This window comes from Oncorhynchus clarkii, chromosome 18 (genome assembly GCF_045791955.1).
Source record: "Oncorhynchus clarkii lewisi isolate Uvic-CL-2024 chromosome 18, UVic_Ocla_1.0, whole genome shotgun sequence".
Taxonomy (NCBI): domain Eukaryota; kingdom Metazoa; phylum Chordata; class Actinopteri; order Salmoniformes; family Salmonidae; genus Oncorhynchus; species Oncorhynchus clarkii.
This window is the reverse complement of record NC_092164.1, coordinates 4,080,737-4,105,235: the sequence shown is the minus strand read 5'-3', so window position 1 is coordinate 4,105,235 and position 24,499 is coordinate 4,080,737. Positions and strand designations below refer to the sequence as shown.

The 24,499-nt window shown below is 47.1% G+C and overlaps 1 protein-coding gene across 1 annotated transcript in view; it reads left to right on the top strand.

The window, feature by feature from the left end:
• The window catches only part of LOC139372886 (transmembrane protein 255B-like), a 36,941-nt gene extending 16,540 nt beyond the window's left edge, over positions 1-20,401 (top strand). The window contains exons 6-9 of the mRNA XM_071112742.1: positions 15,712-15,797; positions 15,997-16,156; positions 17,506-17,652; positions 20,153-20,401. Of these exons, the coding sequence (XP_070968843.1) occupies positions 15,712-15,797; positions 15,997-16,156; positions 17,506-17,652; positions 20,153-20,401 (642 nt within the window). The remainder of the gene's footprint in view (positions 1-15,711; positions 15,798-15,996; positions 16,157-17,505; positions 17,653-20,152) is intronic.
• Positions 20,402-24,499: the final 4,098 nt, after the last annotated feature.

The following is a 24,499-nucleotide window of genomic DNA, read 5'->3' as shown; positions in this document are numbered from 1 at the left end:
CACACCACACACACACACACACACACACACACACACACACACACACACACACACACACACACCACACAATACACACACACCACACAATACACACACCCCACCACACACACACCTCCTCCACACACACACACACCTCCTCCACACACACACACACACACACACACACACACACACACACACACCACACACACACACACACACACCTCCCCACCACACACACACACTCCTCCATAGTTATGGGTTATGGGGGGGTAGATAATACATAGTTATGGGTTATGGGGAGGGGGGTAGATAATACATAGTTAGGGGTTATGGGGGGTAGATAATACATAGTTAGGGGTTATGGGGGGGGTAGATAATACATAGTTAGGGGTTATGGGGGGGGTAGATAATACATAGTTAGGGGTTATTGGGGGTAGATAATACACAGTTAGGGGTTATGGGGGGGTAGATAATACATAGTTAGGGGTTAAGGGGGGTAGATAATACATAGTTAGGGGTTATGGGGGTAGATAATACATAGTTAGGGGTTATGGGGGGTAGATAATACATAGTTAGGGGTTATGGGGGGGTAGATAATACATAGTTAGGGGTTATGGGGGGTAGATAATACATAGTTAGGGTTTATGCGGGGGGGGTAGATAATACATAGTTAGGGGTTATGGGGGGGGGGGATAGATAATACATAGTTAGGGTTTATGCGGGGGGGGTAGATAATACATAGTTAGGGGTTATGGGGGGGGGGGGTAGATAATACATAGTTAGGGGTTATGGGGGGGGTAGATAATACATAGTTAAGGTTTATGCGGGGGGGGGTAGATAATACATAGTTAGGGGTTATGGGGGGGTAGATAATACATAGTTAGGGGTTATGGGGGGTAGATAATACATAGTTAGGGGTTATGGGGGGGTAGATAATACATAGTTATGGGTTATGGGGGGTAGATAATACATAGTTAAGGGTTATGGGGGCTAGATAATACATAGCTAGGGGTTATGGGGGGTAGATAATACATAGTTAGGGGTTATGGGGGGGTAGATAATATATAGTTAGGGGTTATGGGGGGTAGATAATACATAGTTAGGGGTTATGGGGGGGTAGATAATACATAGTTAGGGGTTATGGGGGGGGTAGATAATACATAGTTAGGGGTTATTGGGGGGGTAGATAATACATAGTTAGGGGTTATGGGGGGTAGATAATACATAGTTAGGGGTTATGGGGGGGTTGATAATACATAGTTAGGGGTTATTGGGGGGGGTAGATAATACATAGTTAGGGGTTATGGGGGGTAGATAATACATAGTTAGGGGTTATGGGGGGGTAGATAATACATAGTTAGGGGTTATGGGGGGTAGATAATACATAGTTAGGGGTTATGGGGGGTAGATAATACATAGTTAGGGGTTATGGGGGGGTAGATAATACATAGTTATGGGTTATGGGGGGGTAGATAATACATAGTTAGGGGTTATGGGGGGTATATAATACTTAGTTATGGGTTATGGGGGGGTAGATAATACATAGTTAGGGGTTATGGGGGGGTAGATAATACATAGTTAGGGGTTATGGGGGGGTAGATAATACATAGTTAGGGGTTATGGGCGGGGGGGTAGATAATACATAGTTATGGGTTATGGGGGGGGGTAGATAATACATAGTTAGGGGTTATGGGGGGTAGATAATACATAGTTAGGGGTTATGGGGGGGGGGTAGATAATACATAGTTATGGGTTATGGGGGGGTAGATAATACATAGTTATGGGTTATGGGGAGGGGGGTAGATAATACATAGTTAGGGGTTATGCGGGGGGGGGTAGATAATACATAGTTAGGGGTTATGGGGGGGTAGATAATACATAGTTAGGGGTTATGGGGGGTAGATAATACATAGTTAGGGGTTATGGGGGGGTAGATAATACATAGTTATGGGTTATGGGGGGTAGATAATACATAGTTAAGGGTTATGGGGGCTAGATAATACATAGCTAGGGGTTATGGGGGGTAGATAATACATAGTTAGGGGTTATGGGGGGGTAGATAATATATAGTTAGGGGTTATGGGGGGTAGATAATACATAGTTAGGGGTTATGGGGGGGTAGATAATACATAGTTAGGGGTTATGGGGGGGGTAGATAATACATAGTTAGGGGTTATTGGGGGGGTAGATAATACATAGTTAGGGGTTATGGGGGGTAGATAATACATAGTTAGGGGTTATGGGGGGGTTGATAATACATAGTTAGGGGTTATTGGGGGGGGTAGATAATACATAGTTAGGGGTTATGGGGGGTAGATAATACATAGTTAGGGGTTATGGGGGGGTAGATAATACATAGTTAGGGGTTATGGGGGGTAGATAATACATAGTTAGGGGTTATGGGGGGTAGATAATACATAGTTAGGGGTTATGGGGGGGTAGATAATACATAGTTATGGGTTATGGGGGGGTAGATAATACATAGTTAGGGGTTATGGGGGGTATATAATACTTAGTTATGGGTTATGGGGGGGTAGATAATACATAGTTAGGGGTTATGGGGGGGTAGATAATACATAGTTAGGGGTTATGGGGGGGTAGATAATACATAGTTAGGGGTTATGGGCGGGGGGGTAGATAATACATAGTTATGGGTTATGGGGGGGGGTAGATAATACATAGTTAGGGGTTATGGGGGGTAGATAATACATAGTTAGGGGTTATGGGGGGGGGGTAGATAATACATAGTTATGGGTTATGGGGGGGTAGATAATACATAGTTATGGGTTATGGGGAGGGGGGTAGATAATACATAGTTAGGGGTTATGGGGGGTAGATAATACATAGTTAGGGGTTATGGGGGGGGTAGATAATACATAGTTAGGGGTTATGGGGGGGGTAGATAATACATAGTTAGGGGTTATTGGGGGTAGATAATACACAGTTAGGGGTTATGGGGGGGTAGATAATACATAGTTAGGGGTTAAGGGGGGTAGATAATACATAGTTAGGGGTTATGGGGGTAGATAATACATAGTTAGGGGTTATGGGGGGTAGATAATACATAGTTAGGGGTTATGGGGGGGTAGATAATACATAGTTAGGGGTTATGGGGGGTAGATAATACATAGTTAGGGGTTATGGGGGGGGGGTAGATAATACATAGTTAGGGGTTATGGGGGGGTAGATAATACATAGTTAGGGGTTATGGGGGGTAGATAATACATAGTTAGGGGTTATGGGGGGGGGGGTAGATAATACATAGTTAGGAGTTATGGGGGGGTAGATAATACATAGTTAGGGGTTATGTGGGGGTAGATAATACATAGTTAGGGGTTATGGGGGGGTAGATAATACATAGTTAGGGGTTATGGGGGGGGGGGAAGATAATACATAGTTAGGGGTTATGGGGGGGGGGGAAGATAATACATAGTTATGGGTTATGGGGGGGTAGATAATACATAGTTAGGGGTTATTGGGGGGGGGGTAGATCATATATTGTTAGGGGTTATGGGGGGGGGGTAGATAATACATAGTTAGGGGTTATGGGGGGTAGATAATACATAGTTAGGGGTTATGGGGGGGTAGATAATACATAGTTAGGGGTTATGGGGGGGGGGAAGATAATACATAGTTAGGGGTTATGGGGGGGGGGAAGATAATACATAGTTATGGGTTATGGGGGGGTAGATAATACATAGTTAGGGGTTATTGGGGGGGGGGTAGATCATATATTGTTAGGGGTTATGGGGGGGGGTAGATAATACATAGTTAGGGGTTATGGGGGGTAGATAATACATAGTTAGGGGTTATTGGGGGGGGGGGTAGATCATATATTGTTAGGGGTTATGGGGGGTAGATAATACATAGTTAGGGGTTATTGGGGGGGGGGGGGGGTAGATAATACATAGTTATGGGTTATGGGGGGTAGATAATACATAGTTAGGGGTTATTGGGGGGGGGGTAGATCATATATTGTTAGGGGTTATGGGGGGTAGGTAATACATAGTTAGAGGTTATGGGGGGGGTAGATAAAAAAATAGTTAGAGGTTATGGGGGGGTAGATAATACATAGTTAGGGGTTATTGGGGGGGGGGGGGGGGTAGATCATATATTGTTAGGGGTTATGGGGGGTAGATAATACATAGTTAGAGGTTATGGGGGGGTAGATAATACATATTTAGGGGTTATGGGGGGGGTAGATAATACATAGTTAGGGGTTATGGGGGGGTAGATAATACATAGTTATGGGTTATGGGGGGTAGATAATACATAGTTATGGGTTATGGGGGGTAGATAATACATAGTTATGGGGTTATGGGGGGGGGTAGATAATACATAGTTATGGGTTATGGGGGGTAGAAAATACATAGTTAGGGGTTATGGGGGGTAGATAATACATAGTTATGGGGTTATGAGGGGGGTAGATAATACATAGTTAGGGGTTATGGGGTGTAGATAATACATAGTTAGGGGTTATGGGGGGTAGATAATACATAGTTAGGGGTTATGGGGGGTAGATAATACATAGTTAGGGGTTATTGGGGGGGGGGGTAGATAATACATAGTTATGAGTTATGGGGGGGTAGATAATACATAGTTAGGGGTTATGGGGGGGTAGATAATACATAGTTAGGGGTTATGGGGGGTAGATAATACATAGTTAGGGGTTATGGGGGGTAGATAATACATAGTTAGGGGTTATGGGGGGGGGGGGGTAGATAATACATAGTTATGGGTTATGGGGGGTTAGATAATACATAGTTAGGGGTTATTGGGGGTAGATAATACATAGTTATGGGTTATGGGGGGTAGATAATACATAGTTATGGGGTTATGGGGGGGGGGGTAGATAATACATAGTTATGGGTTATGGGGGGGGTAGATAATACATAGTTATGGGGTTATGGGGGGGGTAGATAATACATAGTTATGGGTTATGGGGGGTAGATAATACATAGTTAGGGGTTATGGGGGGTAGATAATACATAGTTATGGGGTTATGAGGGGGGTAGATAATACATAGTTAGGGGTTATGGGGGGTAGATAATACATAGTTAGGGGTTATGGGGGGTAGATAATACATAGTTAGGGGTTTTGGGGGGTAGATAATACATAGTTAGGGGTTATGGGGGGGGGGGGGGTAGATAATACATAGTTAGGAGTTATGGGGGGGGTAGATAATACATAGTTAGGGGTTATGGGGGTAGATAATACATAGTTATGGGTTATGGGGGGGTAGATAATAAATGTTATGGGTTATGGGGGGCAGATAATACATACAGTGCCTTGCGAAAGTATTCGGCCCCCTTGAACTTTGCGACCTTTTGCCACATTTCAGGCTTCAAACATAAAGATATAAAACTGTATTTTATTGTAAAGAATCAACAACAAGTGGGACACAATCATGAAGTGGAACGACATTTATTGGATATTTTAAACTTTTTTAACAAATCAAAAACTGAAAAATTGGGCGTGCAAAATTATTCAGCCCCTTTACTTTCAGTGCAGCAAACTCTCTCCAGAAGTTCAGTGAGGATCTCTGAATGATCCAATGTTGACCTAAATGACTAATGATGATAAATACAATCCACCTGTGTGTAATCAAGTCTCCGTATAAATGCACCTGCACTGTGATAGTCTCAGAGGTCCGTTAAAAGCGCAGAGAGCATCATGAAGAACAAGGAACACACCAGGCAGGTCCGAGATACTGTTGTGAAGAAGTTTAAAGCCGGATTTGGATACAAAAAGATTTCCCAAGCTTTAAACATCCCAAGGAGCACTGTGCAAGCGATAATATTGAAATGGAAGGAGTATCAGACCACTGCAAATCTACCAAGACCTGGCCGTCCCTCTAAACTTTCAGCTCATACAAGGAGAAGACTGATCAGAGATGCAGCCAAGAGGCCCATGATCACTCTGGATGAACTGCAGAGATCTACAGCTGAGGTGGGAGACTCTGTCCATAGGACAACAATCAGTCGTATATTGCACAAATCTGGCCTTTATGGAAGAGTGGCAAGAAGAAAGCCATTTCTTAAAGATATCCATAAAAAGTGTTGTTTAAAGTTTGCCACAAGCCACCTGGGAGACACACCAAACATGTGGAAGAAGGTGCTCTGGTCAGATGAAACCAAAATTGAACTTTTTGGCAACAATGCAAAACGTTATGTTTGGCGTAAAAGCAACACACCTTCCCCACTGTCAAACATGGTGGTGGCAGCATCATGGTTTGGGCCTGCTTTTCTTCAGCAGGGACAGGGAAGATGGTTAAAATTGATGGGAAGATGGATGGAGCCAAATACAGGACCATTCTGGAAGAAAACCTGATGGAGTCTGCAAAAGACCTGAGACTGGGACGGAGATTTGTCTTCCAACAAGACAATGATCCAAAACACAAAGAAAAATCTACAATGGAATGGTTCAAAAATAAACATATCCAGGTGTTAGAATGGCCAAGTCAAAGTCCAGACCTGAATCCAATCGAGAATCTGTGGAAAGAACTGAAAACTGCTGTTCACAAATTCTCTCCATCCAACCTCACTGAGCTCGAGCTGTTTTGCAAGGAGGAATGGGAAAACATTTCAGTCTCTCGATGTGCAAAACTGATAGAGACATACCCCAAGCGACTTACAGCTGTAATCACAGCAAAAGGTGGCGCTACAAAGTATTAACTTAAGGGGCTGAATAATTTTGCACGCCCGATTTGTCAGTTTTTGATTTGTTAAAAAAGTTTGAAATATCCAATAAATGTCGTTCCACTTCATGATTGTATCCCACTTGTTGTTGATTCTTCACAAAAAAAATACAGTTTTATATCTTTATGTTTGAAGCCTGAAATGTGGCAAAAAGTCGCAAAGTTCAAGGGGGCCGAATACTTTCGCAAGGCACTGTAGTTAGAGGTTATGGGGGGGTAGATAATACATAGTTAGGGGTTATGGGGGGTAGATAATACATAGTTAGGGGTTATGGGGGGTAGATAATACATAGATAGGGGTTATGGGGGGGTAGATAATACATAGTTAGGGGTTATGGGGGGGTAGATAATACATAGTTATGGGTTATGGGGGGTAGATAATACATAGTTAGGGGTTATGGGGGGGTAGATAATATATTGTTAGGGGTTATGGGGGGTAGATAATACATAGTTAGAGGTTATGGGGGGGTAGATAATACATAGTTAGGGGTTATTGGGGGGGGGGGGTAGATCATATATTGTTAGGGGTTATGGGGGGTAGATAATACATAGTTAGAGGTTATGGGGGGTAGATAATACATAGTTAGGGGTTATGGGGGGGGGTAGATAATACATAGTTAGGGGTTATGGGGGGGGTAGATAATACATAGTTAGGGGTTATGGGGGGTAGATAATACATAGTTAGGGGTTATGGGGGGGTAGATAATACATAGTTATGGGTTATGGGGGGGTAGATAATACATAGTTAGGGGTTATGGGGGGGGGTAGATAATATATAGTTAGGGGTTATGGGGGGGGGGGGTAGATAATACATAGTTAGGGGTTATGGGGGTAGATAATACATAGTTATGGGTTATGGGGGGGGGTAGATAATACATGTTATGGGTTATGGGGGGTAGATAATACATAGTTAGGGGTTATGGGGGGGTAGATAATACATAGTTAGGGGTTATGGGGGGTAGATAATACATAGTTAGGGGTTATGGGGGGTAGATAATACATAGATAGGGGTTATGGGGGGGGGGAGATAATACATAGTTAGGGCTTATGGGGGGGGAAGATAATACATAGTTAGGGGTTATGGGGGGGGGGGAAGATAATACATAGTTATGGGTTATGGGGGGGTAGATAATACATAGTTAGGGGTTATTGGGGGGGGGTAGATCATATATTGTTAGGGGTTATGGGGGGGGTAGATAATACATAGTTAGGGGTTATTGGGGGGGGGGGGGTAGATCATATATTGTTAGGGGTTATGGGGGGTAGATAATACATAGTTAGGGGTTATTGGGGGGGGGGGGGGGGTAGATAATACATAGTTATGGGTTATGGGGGGTAGATAATACATAGTTAGGGGTTATTGGGGGGGGGGGGGGTAGATCATATGTTGTTAGGGGTTATGGGGGGTAGATAATACATAGTTAGAGGTTATGGGGGGGGGGTAGATAATACATAGTTAGAGGTTATGGGGGGGTAGATAATACATAGTTAGGGGTTATTGGGGGGGGGGGGGGTAGATCATTAATTGTTAGAGGTTATGGGGGGTAGATAATACATAGTTAGAGGTTATGGGGGGGTAGATAATACATAGTTAGGGGTTATGGGGGGGGTAGATAATACATAGTTAGGGGTTATCGGGGGGTAGATAATACATAGTTATGGGTTATGGGGGGGTAGATAATACATAGTTATGGGTTATGGGGGGTAGATAATACATAGTTATGGGGTTATGGGGGGGGTTAGATAATACATAGTTATGGGTTATGGGGGGTAGATAATACATAGTTAGGGGTTATGGGGGATAGATAATACATAGTTAGGGGTTATTTGGGGGGGGGTAGATAATACATAGTTATGAGTTATGGGGGGGGTAGATAATACATAGTTAGGGGTTATGGGGGGGTAGATAATACATAGTTAGGGGTTATGGGGGGTAGATAATACATAGTTAGGGGTTATGGGGGGTAGATAATACATAGTTAGGGGTTATGGGGGGGGTAGATAATACATAGTTATGGGTTATGGGGGGGTAGATAATACATTGTTAGGGGTTATTGGGGGTAGATAATACATAGTTATGGGTTATGGGGGGTGGATAATACATAGTTATGGGGTTATGGGGGGGGGGTAGATAATACATAGTTATGGGTTATGGGGGGTAGATAATACATAGTTATGGGGTTATGGGGGGGGTAGATAATACATAGTTAGGGGTTATGGGGGGTAGATAATACATAGTTAGGGGTTATGGGGGGGGGGTAGATAATACATAGTTAGGGGTTATGGGGGGGTAGATAATACATAGTTAGGGGTTATGGGGGGTAGATAATACATAGTTAGGGGTTATGGGGGGGGGGGTAGATAATACATAGTTAGGAGTTATGGGGGGGTAGATAATACATAGTTAGGGGTTATGTGGGGGTAGATAATACATAGTTAGGGGTTATGGGGGGGTAGATAATACATAGTTAGGGGTTATGGGGGGGGGGGAAGATAATACATAGTTAGGGGTTATGGGGGGGGGGGAAGATAATACATAGTTATGGGTTATGGGGGGGTAGATAATACATAGTTAGGGGTTATTGGGGGGGGGGTAGATCATATATTGTTAGGGGTTATGGGGGGGGGGTAGATAATACATAGTTAGGGGTTATGGGGGGTAGATAATACATAGTTAGGGGTTATGGGGGGGTAGATAATACATAGTTAGGGGTTATGGGGGGGGGGAAGATAATACATAGTTAGGGGTTATGGGGGGGGGGAAGATAATACATAGTTATGGGTTATGGGGGGGTAGATAATACATAGTTAGGGGTTATTGGGGGGGGGGTAGATCATATATTGTTAGGGGTTATGGGGGGGGGTAGATAATACATAGTTAGGGGTTATGGGGGGTAGATAATACATAGTTAGGGGTTATTGGGGGGGGGGGGTAGATCATATATTGTTAGGGGTTATGGGGGGTAGATAATACATAGTTAGGGGTTATTGGGGGGGGGGGGGGTAGATAATACATAGTTATGGGTTATGGGGGGTAGATAATACATAGTTAGGGGTTATTGGGGGGGGGGTAGATCATATATTGTTAGGGGTTATGGGGGGTAGGTAATACATAGTTAGAGGTTATGGGGGGGGTAGATAAAAAAATAGTTAGAGGTTATGGGGGGGTAGATAATACATAGTTAGGGGTTATTGGGGGGGGGGGGGGTAGATCATATATTGTTAGGGGTTATGGGGGGTAGATAATACATAGTTAGAGGTTATGGGGGGGTAGATAATACATATTTAGGGGTTATGGGGGGGGTAGATAATACATAGTTAGGGGTTATGGGGGGGTAGATAATACATAGTTATGGGTTATGGGGGGTAGATAATACATAGTTATGGGTTATGGGGGGTAGATAATACATAGTTATGGGGTTATGGGGGGGGGTAGATAATACATAGTTATGGGTTATGGGGGGTAGAAAATACATAGTTAGGGGTTATGGGGGGTAGATAATACATAGTTATGGGGTTATGAGGGGGGTAGATAATACATAGTTAGGGGTTATGGGGGGTAGATAATACATAGTTAGGGGTTATGGGGGGTAGATAATACATAGTTAGGGGTTATGGGGGGTAGATAATACATAGTTAGGGGTTATTGGGGGGGGGGGTAGATAATACATAGTTATGAGTTATGGGGGGGTAGATAATACATAGTTAGGGGTTATGGGGGGGTAGATAATACATAGTTAGGGGTTATGGGGGGTAGATAATACATAGTTAGGGGTTATGGGGGGTAGATAATACATAGTTAGGGGTTATGGGGGGGGGGGGGTAGATAATACATAGTTATGGGTTATGGGGGGTTAGATAATACATAGTTAGGGGTTATTGGGGGTAGATAATACATAGTTATGGGTTATGGGGGGTAGATAATACATAGTTATGGGGTTATGGGGGGGGGGGTAGATAATACATAGTTATGGGTTATGGGGGGGGTAGATAATACATAGTTATGGGGTTATGGGGGGGGTAGATAATACATAGTTATGGGTTATGGGGGGTAGATAATACATAGTTAGGGGTTATGGGGGGTAGATAATACATAGTTATGGGGTTATGAGGGGGGTAGATAATACATAGTTAGGGGTTATGGGGGGTAGATAATACATAGTTAGGGGTTATGGGGGGTAGATAATACATAGTTAGGGGTTTTGGGGGGTAGATAATACATAGTTAGGGGTTATGGGGGGGGGGGGGGGTAGATAATACATAGTTAGGAGTTATGGGGGGGGTAGATAATACATAGTTAGGGGTTATGGGGGTAGATAATACATAGTTATGGGTTATGGGGGGGTAGATAATACATGTTATGGGTTATGGGGGGTAGATAATACATACAGTGCCTTGCGAAAGTATTCGGCCCCCTTGAACTTTGCGACCTTTTGCCACATTTCAGGCTTCAAACATAAAGATATAAAACTGTATTTTATTGTAAAGAATCAACAACAAGTGGGACACAATCATGAAGTGGAACGACATTTATTGGATATTTTAAACTTTTTTAACAAATCAAAAACTGAAAAATTGGGCGTGCAAAATTATTCAGCCCCTTTACTTTCAGTGCAGCAAACTCTCTCCAGAAGTTCAGTGAGGATCTCTGAATGATCCAATGTTGACCTAAATGACTAATGATGATAAATACAATCCACCTGTGTGTAATCAAGTCTCCGTATAAATGCACCTGCACTGTGATAGTCTCAGAGGTCCGTTAAAAGCGCAGAGAGCATCATGAAGAACAAGGAACACACCAGGCAGGTCCGAGATACTGTTGTGAAGAAGTTTAAAGCCGGATTTGGATACAAAAAGATTTCCCAAGCTTTAAACATCCCAAGGAGCACTGTGCAAGCGATAATATTGAAATGGAAGGAGTATCAGACCACTGCAAATCTACCAAGACCTGGCCGTCCCTCTAAACTTTCAGCTCATACAAGGAGAAGACTGATCAGAGATGCAGCCAAGAGGCCCATGATCACTCTGGATGAACTGCAGAGATCTACAGCTGAGGTGGGAGACTCTGTCCATAGGACAACAATCAGTCGTATATTGCACAAATCTGGCCTTTATGGAAGAGTGGCAAGAAGAAAGCCATTTCTTAAAGATATCCATAAAAAGTGTTGTTTAAAGTTTGCCACAAGCCACCTGGGAGACACACCAAACATGTGGAAGAAGGTGCTCTGGTCAGATGAAACCAAAATTGAACTTTTTGGCAACAATGCAAAACGTTATGTTTGGCGTAAAAGCAACACACCTTCCCCACTGTCAAACATGGTGGTGGCAGCATCATGGTTTGGGCCTGCTTTTCTTCAGCAGGGACAGGGAAGATGGTTAAAATTGATGGGAAGATGGATGGAGCCAAATACAGGACCATTCTGGAAGAAAACCTGATGGAGTCTGCAAAAGACCTGAGACTGGGACGGAGATTTGTCTTCCAACAAGACAATGATCCAAAACACAAAGAAAAATCTACAATGGAATGGTTCAAAAATAAACATATCCAGGTGTTAGAATGGCCAAGTCAAAGTCCAGACCTGAATCCAATCGAGAATCTGTGGAAAGAACTGAAAACTGCTGTTCACAAATTCTCTCCATCCAACCTCACTGAGCTCGAGCTGTTTTGCAAGGAGGAATGGGAAAACATTTCAGTCTCTCGATGTGCAAAACTGATAGAGACATACCCCAAGCGACTTACAGCTGTAATCACAGCAAAAGGTGGCGCTACAAAGTATTAACTTAAGGGGCTGAATAATTTTGCACGCCCGATTTGTCAGTTTTTGATTTGTTAAAAAAGTTTGAAATATCCAATAAATGTCGTTCCACTTCATGATTGTATCCCACTTGTTGTTGATTCTTCACAAAAAAAATACAGTTTTATATCTTTATGTTTGAAGCCTGAAATGTGGCAAAAAGTCGCAAAGTTCAAGGGGGCCGAATACTTTCGCAAGGCACTGTAGTTAGAGGTTATGGGGGGGTAGATAATACATAGTTAGGGGTTATGGGGGGTAGATAATACATAGTTAGGGGTTATGGGGGGTAGATAATACATAGATAGGGGTTATGGGGGGGTAGATAATACATAGTTAGGGGTTATGGGGGGGTAGATAATACATAGTTATGGGTTATGGGGGGTAGATAATACATAGTTAGGGGTTATGGGGGGGTAGATAATATATTGTTAGGGGTTATGGGGGGTAGATAATACATAGTTAGAGGTTATGGGGGGGTAGATAATACATAGTTAGGGGTTATTGGGGGGGGGGGTAGATCATATATTGTTAGGGGTTATGGGGGGTAGATAATACATAGTTAGAGGTTATGGGGGGTAGATAATACATAGTTAGGGGTTATGGGGGGGGGTAGATAATACATAGTTAGGGGTTATGGGGGGGGTAGATAATACATAGTTAGGGGTTATGGGGGGTAGATAATACATAGTTAGGGGTTATGGGGGGGTAGATAATACATAGTTATGGGTTATGGGGGGGTAGATAATACATAGTTAGGGGTTATGGGGGGGGGTAGATAATATATAGTTAGGGGTTATGGGGGGGGGGGGTAGATAATACATAGTTAGGGGTTATGGGGGTAGATAATACATAGTTATGGGTTATGGGGGGGGGTAGATAATACATGTTATGGGTTATGGGGGGTAGATAATACATAGTTAGGGGTTATGGGGGGGTAGATAATACATAGTTAGGGGTTATGGGGGGTAGATAATACATAGTTAGGGGTTATGGGGGGTAGATAATACATAGATAGGGGTTATGGGGGGGGGGAGATAATACATAGTTAGGGCTTATGGGGGGGGAAGATAATACATAGTTAGGGGTTATGGGGGGGGGGAAGATAATACATAGTTATGGGTTATGGGGGGGTAGATAATACATAGTTAGGGGTTATTGGGGGGGGGTAGATCATATATTGTTAGGGGTTATGGGGGGGGTAGATAATACATAGTTAGGGGTTATTGGGGGGGGGGGGGGTAGATCATATATTGTTAGGGGTTATGGGGGGTAGATAATACATAGTTAGGGGTTATTGGGGGGGGGGGGGGGGTAGATAATACATAGTTATGGGTTATGGGGGGTAGATAATACATAGTTAGGGGTTATTGGGGGGGGGGGGGGGGGTAGATCATATGTTGTTAGGGGTTATGGGGGGTAGATAATACATAGTTAGAGGTTATGGGGGGGGGGTAGATAATACATAGTTAGAGGTTATGGGGGGGTAGATAATACATAGTTAGGGGTTATTGGGGGGGGGGGGGGTAGATCATTAATTGTTAGAGGTTATGGGGGGTAGATAATACATAGTTAGAGGTTATGGGGGGGTAGATAATACATAGTTAGGGGTTATGGGGGGGGTAGATAATACATAGTTAGGGGTTATCGGGGGGTAGATAATACATAGTTATGGGTTATGGGGGGGTAGATAATACATAGTTATGGGTTATGGGGGGTAGATAATACATAGTTATGGGGTTATGGGGGGGGTTAGATAATACATAGTTATGGGTTATGGGGGGTAGATAATACATAGTTAGGGGTTATGGGGGATAGATAATACATAGTTAGGGGTTATTTGGGGGGGGGTAGATAATACATAGTTATGAGTTATGGGGGGGGTAGATAATACATAGTTAGGGGTTATGGGGGGGTAGATAATACATAGTTAGGGGTTATGGGGGGTAGATAATACATAGTTAGGGGTTATGGGGGGTAGATAATACATAGTTAGGGGTTATGGGGGGGGTAGATAATACATAGTTATGGGTTATGGGGGGGTAGATAATACATTGTTAGGGGTTATTGGGGGTAGATAATACATAGTTATGGGTTATGGGGGGTGGATAATACATAGTTATGGGGTTATGGGGGGGGGGTAGATAATACATAGTTATGGGTTATGGGGGGTAGATAATACATAGTTATGGGGTTATGGGGGGGGTAGATAATACATAGTTATGGGTTATGGGGGGTAGATAATACATAGTTAGGGGTTATGGGGGGTAGATAATACATAGTTATGGGGTTATGGGGGGTAGATAATACATAGTTATGGGGTTATGAGGGGGGTAGATAATACATAGTTAGGGGTTATGGGGGGTAGATAATACATAGTTAGGGGTTATGGGGGGTAGATAATACATAGTTAGGGGTTATGGGGGGTAGATAATACATAGTTAGGGGTTATGGGGGGGGGTAGATAATACATAGTTAGGGGTTATGGGGGGGGGGTAGATAATACATAGTTAGGGGTTATGGGGGGGTAGATAATACATAGTTAGGGGTTATGGGAGGTAGATAATACATAGTTAGGGGTTATGGGGGGTAGATAATACATAGTTAGGGGTTATGGGGGGGTAGATAATACATAGTTAGGGGTTATGGGGGGGGGTAGATAATATATAGTTAGGGGTTATGGGGGGTAGATAATACATAGTTAGGGGTTATGGGGGGTAGATAATACATAGTTAGGGGTTATGGGGGGTAGATAATACATAGTTAGGGGTTATGGGGGGGGGTAGATAATACATAGTTAGGGGTTATGGGGGGGGGTAGATAATACATAGTTAGGGGTTATGGGGGGTAGATAATACATAGTTATGGGTTATGGGGGGGTAGATAATACATAGTTATGGGGTTATGGCGGGGTAGATAATACATAGTTAGGGGTTATGGGGGGTAGATAATACATAGTTAGGGGTTATGGGGGGGGGGTAGATAATACATAGTTAGGGGTTATGGGGGGGGGGGTAGATAATACATAGTTAGGGGTTATGGGGGGTAGATAATACATAGTTATGGGTTATGGGGGGGGGTAGATAATACATAGTTATGGGGTTTCGGGCTCTCTGGCACCATCTACTGACAATGACATATTCTGTTATTTGCTGCCATAGCAATGTATCTTTGTCTCTGTTCTGTCTGTCTGTCTGTCTGTCTGTCTGTCTGTCTGTCTGTCTGTCTGTCTGTCTGTAGGTGATGTGCAGCTCATTCAACAGTGATTGTAAAGTGAGAATGAAGAGCAACACCTGCTACTGCTGTGACCTGTACAACTGTGAGAGGTAAGGAGAAACACCTGTGTGTGTGTGTTCGCGTTCAAGCACGGAGGTGTGTGTGTGACTGTCTGTTGTCTCCTCTCTCTCTTCCAGCCTAGACTACCATACCCAGTACTATGAGTTCACTCTGTCTCCTCTCTCTCCTCCAGTCCAGACTACCATACCCAGTACTATGAGTTCACTCTGTCTCCTCTCTCTCCTCCAGTCCAGACTACCATACCCATTACTATGAGTTCACGGGGGTGAGTAGCTGCTGGGATGTGGTCCATCTCCATCGTCTGCTGTGGGCCTGTGTGGTGCTCAACATAATGGGCCTGTTCCTGGGAATCATCACAGCTGCTATACTGGGGGCTTACAAGGACCTGGTGGGCACACACACCCACACACACACACAATACCTAGAACACACGTCTGTTTGTTAGGTACCTATTTCATTTGTTATTGTTTACACTAACTATATGTATTCCTCTCTCTTCCCCCCTTCTCTCCCTTCTCTCTTTCTCCCTTCCCCCCTCCCCTCCCCTCTCTCTTTCTCCCTTCCCCCCTCCCCTCCCCTCTCTCTTTCTCCCTTCCCCCCTCCCCTCCCCTCTCTCTTTCTCCCTTCCCCCCTCCCCTCCACTCTCTCTTTCTCCCTTTCTCCCTCCCCTCCACTCTCTCTTTCTCCCTTCCCCCCTCCCCTCCACTCTCTCTTTCTCCCTTCCCCCCTCCCCTCCCCTCTCTCTTTCTCCCTTCCCTCCTTCTCTCCCCTCCCCAAATATCTCGCCTCTCCCTTCCTCCCTTCTCTCCCCTCTCCCTTCCCTTCCCCCTCTCTCCCTTCCCCCCTTCCCACCCCTCTCCCCTTCTCTCCCCTCTCCCTTCCCCTCTCTCTTTCTCCCTCCCTCCCCTCTCCCCTCTCCCTTCACCCTCTCTCCCTCCCTTCACTCTCCCTCTTTCCCTCCCTTCGCCCCTTCTCTTCCCTCTCCCATCCCCCTCCCCTCCCCTCTCTCTTTCTCCCTCCCTCCCTCCCCTCTCCCCCTTCTCTTCCCTCTCCCTTCACCCTCTCTCCCTCCCTTCGCTCTCCCTCCCCTCTTCCTTCGCCCCTTCTCTCCCCTCTCCCTTCCCCCTTCCCTCCCCTCTCGCTTTCTCCCTCCCTCCCCTCTCCCCCTTCTCTCCCCTCTCCCTTCACCCTCTCTCCCTCCCTTCACTCTCCCTCTTTCCCTCCCTTCGCCCCTTCTCTCCCCTCTCCCATCCCCCTTCCCTCCCCTCTCTCTTTCTCCCTCCCTCCCTCCCTCCCCTCTCCCCCTTCTCCCCCTTCTCTTCCCTCTCCCTTCACCCTCTCTCCCTCCCTTCGCTCTCCCTCCCCTCTCCCTTCGCCCCTTCTCTCCCCTCTCTCTTTCTCCCTCCCTTCCCCCTTCCCTCTCTCTTTCTCCCTCCCCTCCCCTCCCCCTTCCCTCTCTCTTTCTCCCTCCCCTCCCCTCTCTCTTTCTCCCTCCCCTCCCCCTTCCCTCTCTCTTTCTCCCTCCCCTCCCCCTTCCCTCTCGCTTTCTCCCTCCCCTCGCCCTTCCCTCTCTCTTTCTCCCTCCCTGCCCTCTCCCTTCCCCTCTCTCTTTCTCCCTCCCTCCCATCTCCCTTCCTCCCCTCCTCTCCCCTTCCCTCCCCTCCCCCCTTCCCTCCCCTCTCTCTCCTCTCCCTCCCTCCCCCCTCCCTTCCCTCCTTCTGTCTCCCTTTATCTCAGGCTCCCGCCCCCCAGATGTCCCCCAGTCCCGCCCCACCCCCCCATATCATGTATAACCCCACCCAGCACGTGGTGACCTACGCTGGCTTCTGCCCCAACGGACAGGCCCTGCCCGCCTACCCCAACTACCCCGCTTTGCCCATGCAGGTAAAAAATACCCCAACTACCCCACTCTGCCTCTGTAGGTTAGACCCCAACTACCCAACTCTGCCCCTGTAGGTTAGACCCCAACTACCCCACTCTGCCCCTATAGGTTAGACCCCAACTACCCCACTCTGCCCCTACAGGTTAGACCCCAACTACCCCACTCTGCCCCTGCAGGTTAGACCCCAACTACCCCACTCTGCCCCTGTAGGTTAGACCCCAACTACCCCACTCTGCCCCTGTAGGTTAGACCCCAACTACCCCACTCTGCCCCTGTAGGTTAGACCCCAACTACCCCACTCTGCCCCTGCAGGTTAGACCCCAACTACCCCACTCTGCCCCTGTAGGTTAGACCCCAACTACCCCACTCTGCCCCTGTAGGTTAGACCCCAACTACCCCACTCTGCCCCTGTAGGTTAGACCCCAACTACCCCACTCTGCCCCTGTAGGTTAGACCCCAACTACCCCACTCTGCCCCTGTAGGTTAGACCCCAACTACCCCACTCTGCCCCTGTAGGTTAGACCCCAACTACCCCACTCTGCCCCTGTAGGTTAGACCCCAACTACCCAACTCTGCCCCTGTAGGTTAGACCCCAACTACCCCACTCTGCCCCTGCAGGTTAGACCCCAACTACCCCACTCTGCCCCTGTAGGTTAGACCCCAACTACCCCACTCTGCCCCTGTAGGTTAGACCCCAACTACCCCACTCTGCCCCTGTAGGTTAGACCCCAACTACCCCACTCTGCCCCTGTAGGTTAGACCCCAACTACCCCACTCTGCCCCTGTAGGTTAGACCCCAACTACCCCACTCTGCCCCTGTAGGTTAGACCCCATCTACCCCACTCTGCCCCTGTAGGTTAGACCCCATCTACCCCACTCTGCCCCTGTAGGTTAGACCCCAACTACCCCACTCTGCCCCTGTAGGTTAGACCCCATCTACCCCACTCTGCCCCTGTAGGTTAGACCCCATCTACCCCACTCTGCCCCTGTAGGTTAGACCCCAACTACCCCACTCTGCCCCTCTAGGTTAGACCCCATCTACCCCACTCTGCCCCTGTAGGTTAGACCCCAACTACCCCACTCTGCCCCTGTAGGTTAGACCCCAACTACCCAACTCTGCCCCTGTAGGTTAGACCCCAACTACCCCACTCTGCCCCTATAGGTTAGACCCCAACTACCCCACTCTGCCCCTACAGGTTAGACCCCAACTACCCCACTCTGCCCCTGCAGGTTAGACCCCAACTACCCCACTCTGCCCCTGTAGGTTAGACCCCAACTACCCCACTCTGCCCCTGTAGGTTAGACCCCAACTACCCCACTCTGCCCCTGTAGGTTAGACCCCAACTACCCCACTCTGCCCCTGCAGGTTAGACCCCAACTACCCCACTCTGCCCCTGTAGGTTAGACCCCAACTACCCCACTCTGCCCCTGTAGGTTAGACCCCAACTACCCCACTCTGCCCCTGTAGGTTAGACCCCAACTACCCCACTCTGCCCCTGTAGGTTAGACCCCAACTACCCCACTCTGCCCCTGTAGGTTAGACCCCAACTACCCCACTCTGCCCCTGTAGGTTAGACCCCAACTACCCCACTCTGCCCCTGTAGGTTAGACCCCAACTACCCCACTCTGCCCCTGCAGGTTAGACCCCAACTACCCCACTCTGCCCCTGTAGGTTAGACCCCAACTACCCCACTCTGCCCCTGTAGGTTAGACCCCAACTACCCCACTCTGCCCCTGTAGGTTAGACCCCAACTACCCCACTCTGCCCCTGTAGGTAGACCCCAATTACCCCACTCTGCCCCTGTAGGTTAGACCCCAACTACCCCACTCTGCCCCTGTAGGTTAGACCCCATCTACCCCACCCTGCCCCTGTAGGTTAGACCCCATCTACCCCACTCTGCCCCTGTAGGTTAGACCCTAACTACCCCACTCTGCCCCTGTAGGTTAGACCCCAACTACCCCACTCTGCCCCTGTAGGTTAGACCCCAACTACCCCACTCTGCCCCTGTAGGTTAGACCCCATCTACCCCACTCTGCCCCTGTAGGTTAGACCCCATCTACCCCACTCTGCCCCTGTAGGTTAGACCCCAACTACCCCACTCTGCCCCTCTAGGTTAGACCCCATCTACCCCACTCTGCCCCTGTAGGTTAGACCCCAACTACCCCACTCTGCCCCTGTAGGTTAGACCCCAACTACCCCACTCTGCCCCTGTAGGTTAGACCCCATCTACCCCACTCTGCCCCTGTAGGTTAGACCCCAACTACCCCACTCTGCCCCTGTAGGTTAGACCCCATCTACCCCACTCTGCCCCTGTAGGTTAGACCCCAACTACAATAGTATTTAGTAAAAGTAAAATCTCCTCGTCATCCAGTGATATGAATGTCTCCTCTCTCTCTTCTCTCTCTCCTCTGTTGTCTTTCTCTCTCGACTTCGGTCTCTCTCTCTCTCCTCTGTTGTCTCTCTCTCTCTCCTCTCCTCTTCCCTCTCTCTGTCTTTCTCAGCACCACAGCAGTTACCAGGCCCCCTCCACCCCCCAGCCCGGCCTGGAGATGACCCTAACCCCCTCCTCTCCGTCAGAGGAGAGCCAGAGCCAGCCTTCCGCCCAGGCCCCCAGCCAGCCCACCTTCCAGACTGGCTCCCAGGACCCTGGTCAGGGTTACATGCTATCACCCAACGCCCCTGCCCTCTACCCTGGCCCCGTCTACGGGCCCTCCTCCGGCTTCGAGAAGCCCCCTCCTTATGCATGCTGAATGCCAACCTGACCTTTAACCTTTGACCTTTAGGCCAGGGTAAGAGAGGCTAATGTCCAGAAACAACACCTAGCCTCTGTCACCTGGTCAGCACAGACATGAAGGAATCAGCTCAGTGTGACAGCTTCCATATACCCTTCCAACCAATCAGATATGGCCTCCATATACCCTTCCAACCAATCAGATATGGCTTCCATATAACAAATATATCCTTCCAATCATCGCTTCTTACTGCCAGCTATGTGATTCCTTTAGATCTGCACACAACAACGAGTTAGGGAATAAAAGGGACTAGGAGACATGGGGCTAGGAGACAAGGGACTAGGATAAGGGACTAGGAGACATGGGGCTAGGGGATAAGGGACTAGGAGACATGGGGCTAGGGGATAAGGGACTAGGAGACATGGGGCTAGGGGATAAGGGACTAGGAGACATGGGGCTAGGGGATAAGGGACTAGGATAAGGGACTAGGAGACATGGGGCTAGGAGACAAGGGACTAGGATAAGGGACTAGGAGACATGGGGCTAGGGGATAAGGGACTAGGATAAGGGACTAGGAGATATGGGGCTAGGAGACAAGGGACTAGGATAAGGGACTAGGAGACATGGGGCTAGGGGATAAGGGACTAGGATAAGGGACTAGGAGACATGGGGCTAGGGGATAAGGGACTAGGGCTTCTTTCTGGACTAGGCCAGAGAATGTAGCACAAGCAGGGTTGGGGAGGTTACTTTTAAAATGTACCTGTCCAAAATAGTAATTATTGGATTACTCAAACTAAGTAATGTAATCTGATTACTTTTACTGTTGCAATTAGATTAGAGGCATTTGAAGAAAACAAACTGGCATACTACCAATTGCACAACATTTATTGCAGGATAAATCAATGGGAAGAGGTCCAGAAACAGCCCCTAGCCTCTCACCTGGTTAGCAGTTAGCACAGACCTGAAGGAACCAGATGGTGTGATGGCCTCCATATACCCTTCCAACCAATCAGATATGGCTTCCATTTGCCCTTCCAACCAATCAGATATGGCCTCCATATACCCTTCCAATCAGATATGGCCTCCATATACCCTTCCAATCAATCAGATATGGCTTCCATTTGCCCTTCCAACCAATCAGATATGGCCTCCATATACCCTTCCAATCAGATATGGCCTCCATTTACCCTTCCAATCAGATATGGCCTCCATTTACCCTTCCAATCAGATATGGCCTCCATTTACCCTTCCAATCAGATATGGCCTCCATATACCCATCCAATCAATCAGATATGGAATCCATATACCCTTCCAATCAGATATGGCCTCCATACCCTTCCAATCAATCAGATATGGCCTCCATATACCCTTCCAATCATTGCTTCTTACCCAGCTATCAGATTCATCCAGAACTCCACACAACAACGAGGTAAGAACTAGAAAGGACTAGAAGTCTAGGGACTAAGAGATTATAGGCAAGGAGACAAGGGGCTAGGAGACAAGGGGCTAGGGTGTGTTTTTGGACTAGGCCAGAGAATGTAGCAGAAGACACCTCACAGACAAATAAGCCATGACAGAGAGAAGACCTCTGGACTTTAATAATCATCTATTAATGTAGTGTAGGTTAGACCCCAACTACCCCAAACTACCCCACTCTGCCCCTGTAGGTTAGACCCCAACTACCCCAAACTACCCCACTCTGCCCCTGTAGGTTAGACCCCAACTACCCCAAACTACCCCACTCTGCCCCTGTAGGTTAGACCCCAACTACCCCAAACTACCCCACTCTGCCCCTGTAGGTTAGACCCCAACTATCCCAAACTACCCCACTCTGCCCCTGTAGGTTAGACCCCAACTACCCCAAATTACCCCACTCTGCCCCTGTAAGTTAGACCCCAACTACCCCGCTCTGCCCCTGTAGGTTAGACCCCAACTACCCCACTCTGCCCCTGTAGGTTAGACCCCAACTACCCCACTCTGCCCCTGTAGGTTAGACCCCAATTACCCCAACTACCCCACTCTGCCCCTGTAGGTTAGACCCCAACTACCCCACTCTGCCCCTGCAGGTTAGACCCCAACTACCCCACTCTGCCCCTGTAGGTTAGACCCCAACTACCCCACTCTGCCCCTCTAGGTTAGACCCCAACTACCCCACTCTGCCCCTCTAGGTTAGACCCCAACTACCCCACTCTGCCCCTGTAGGTTAGACCCCAACTACCCCACTCTGCCCCTCTAGGTTAGACCCCAACGACCCCACTCTGCCCCTCGAGGTTAGACCCCAACTACCCCACTCTGCCCCTGTAGGTTAGACCCCAACTACCCCACTCTGCCCCTGTAGGTTAGACCCCAACTACCCCGCTCTGCCCCTCTAGGTTAGACCCCAACTACCCCGCTCTGCCCCTCTAGGTTAGACCCCAACTACCCCACTCTGCCCCTCTAGGTTAGACCCCAACTACCCCACTCTGCCCCTGTAGGTTAGACCCCAACTACCCCACTCTGCCCCTCTAGGTTAGACCCCAACTACCCCGCTCTGCCCCTCTAGGTTAGACCCCAACTACCCCACTCTGCCCCTCTAGGTTAGACCCCAACTACCCCACTCTGCCCCTGTAGGTTAGACCCCAACTACCCCACTCTGCCCCTCTAGGTTAGACCCCAACTACCCCACTCTGCCCCTGTAGGTTAGACCCCAACTACCCCACTCTGCCCCTGTAGGTTAGACCCCAACTACCCCACTCTGCCCCTCTAGGTTAGACCCCAACTACCCCACTCTGCCCCTCTAGGTTAGACCCCAACTACCCCACTCTGCCCCTGTAGGTTAGACCCCAACTACCCCACTCTGCCCCTCTAGGTTAGACCCCAACTACCCCACTCTGCCCCTGTAGGTTAGACCCCAACTACCCCACTCTGCCCCTGTAGGTTAGACCCCAACTACCCCACTCTGCCCCTGTAGGTTAGACCCCAACTACCCCACTCTGCCCCTCTAGGTTAGACCCCAACTACCCCACTCTGCCCCTGTAGGTTAGACCCCAACTACCCCACTCTGCCCCTGTAGGTTAGACCCCAACTACCCCACTCTGCCCCTGTAGGTTAGACCCCAACTACCCCACTCTGCCCCTGTAGGTTAGACCCCAACTACCCCACTCTGCCCCTGTAGGTTAGACCCCAACTACCCCACTCTGTCCCTGCAGGTTTGAACACGCTTTAAATGCCCTACTGTGTGGCTACGATGTTGACTTTGGCATGTTCTTTATCAATCTGTTAATAGCAATATTGAAATGCTTATAACGTTGTTATAATAATCATGTATTGACCTATTTATTGCCTTTATCGTGGATGTCATACATATGTTTACCTTTCAACAGTTTATGTCTCTAGACTTCCAGGCTGACTGTCCACAGTATTTATCAAACCATCATGTGCAATTATTAAACTGAACCGGTAGCTTTTAGAGTCTTCTAACTATATAGTGTATATAAAATGATATATATACCACCAGACTGGTGATCCCAGTAACTTATAGACCTACTGTATCTCCTATGTTATAATATACCACCAGACTGGTGATCCCAGTAACTTAAAGACCTACTGTATCTCCTATGTTATAATATACCACCAGACTGGTGATCCCAGTAACTTATAGACCTACTGTATCTCCTATGTTATAATATACCACCAGACTGGTGATCCCAGTAACTTAAAGACCTACTGTATCTCCTATGTTATAATATACCACCAGACTGGTGATCCCAGTAACTGAGACATACTGTATCTCCTATAATGGTTATTAAAAGTCTTATTTAATCTTCATATATAGTTTATAAAGTGCATATAGAGTACCAGTCAAAGGTTTGGACACACCTACTCATTCCAGGGTTTTTCTTTATTTAAAAAAAAACTATTTTCTACAATGTAGAATAATAGTGAAGACATCAAAACTATGAAATAACGCATATGTAATCATGTAGTAACCAAAAAAGTGTTAAACAAATCTAAATATATTTTAGATTCTTCAAAGTAGCCACCCCTTTGCCTTGATGACAGCTTTGCACACGCTTGGTATTCTCTCAACCAGCTTCACCTGGAATACTTTTCCAACAGTCTTGAAAGAGTTCCCAC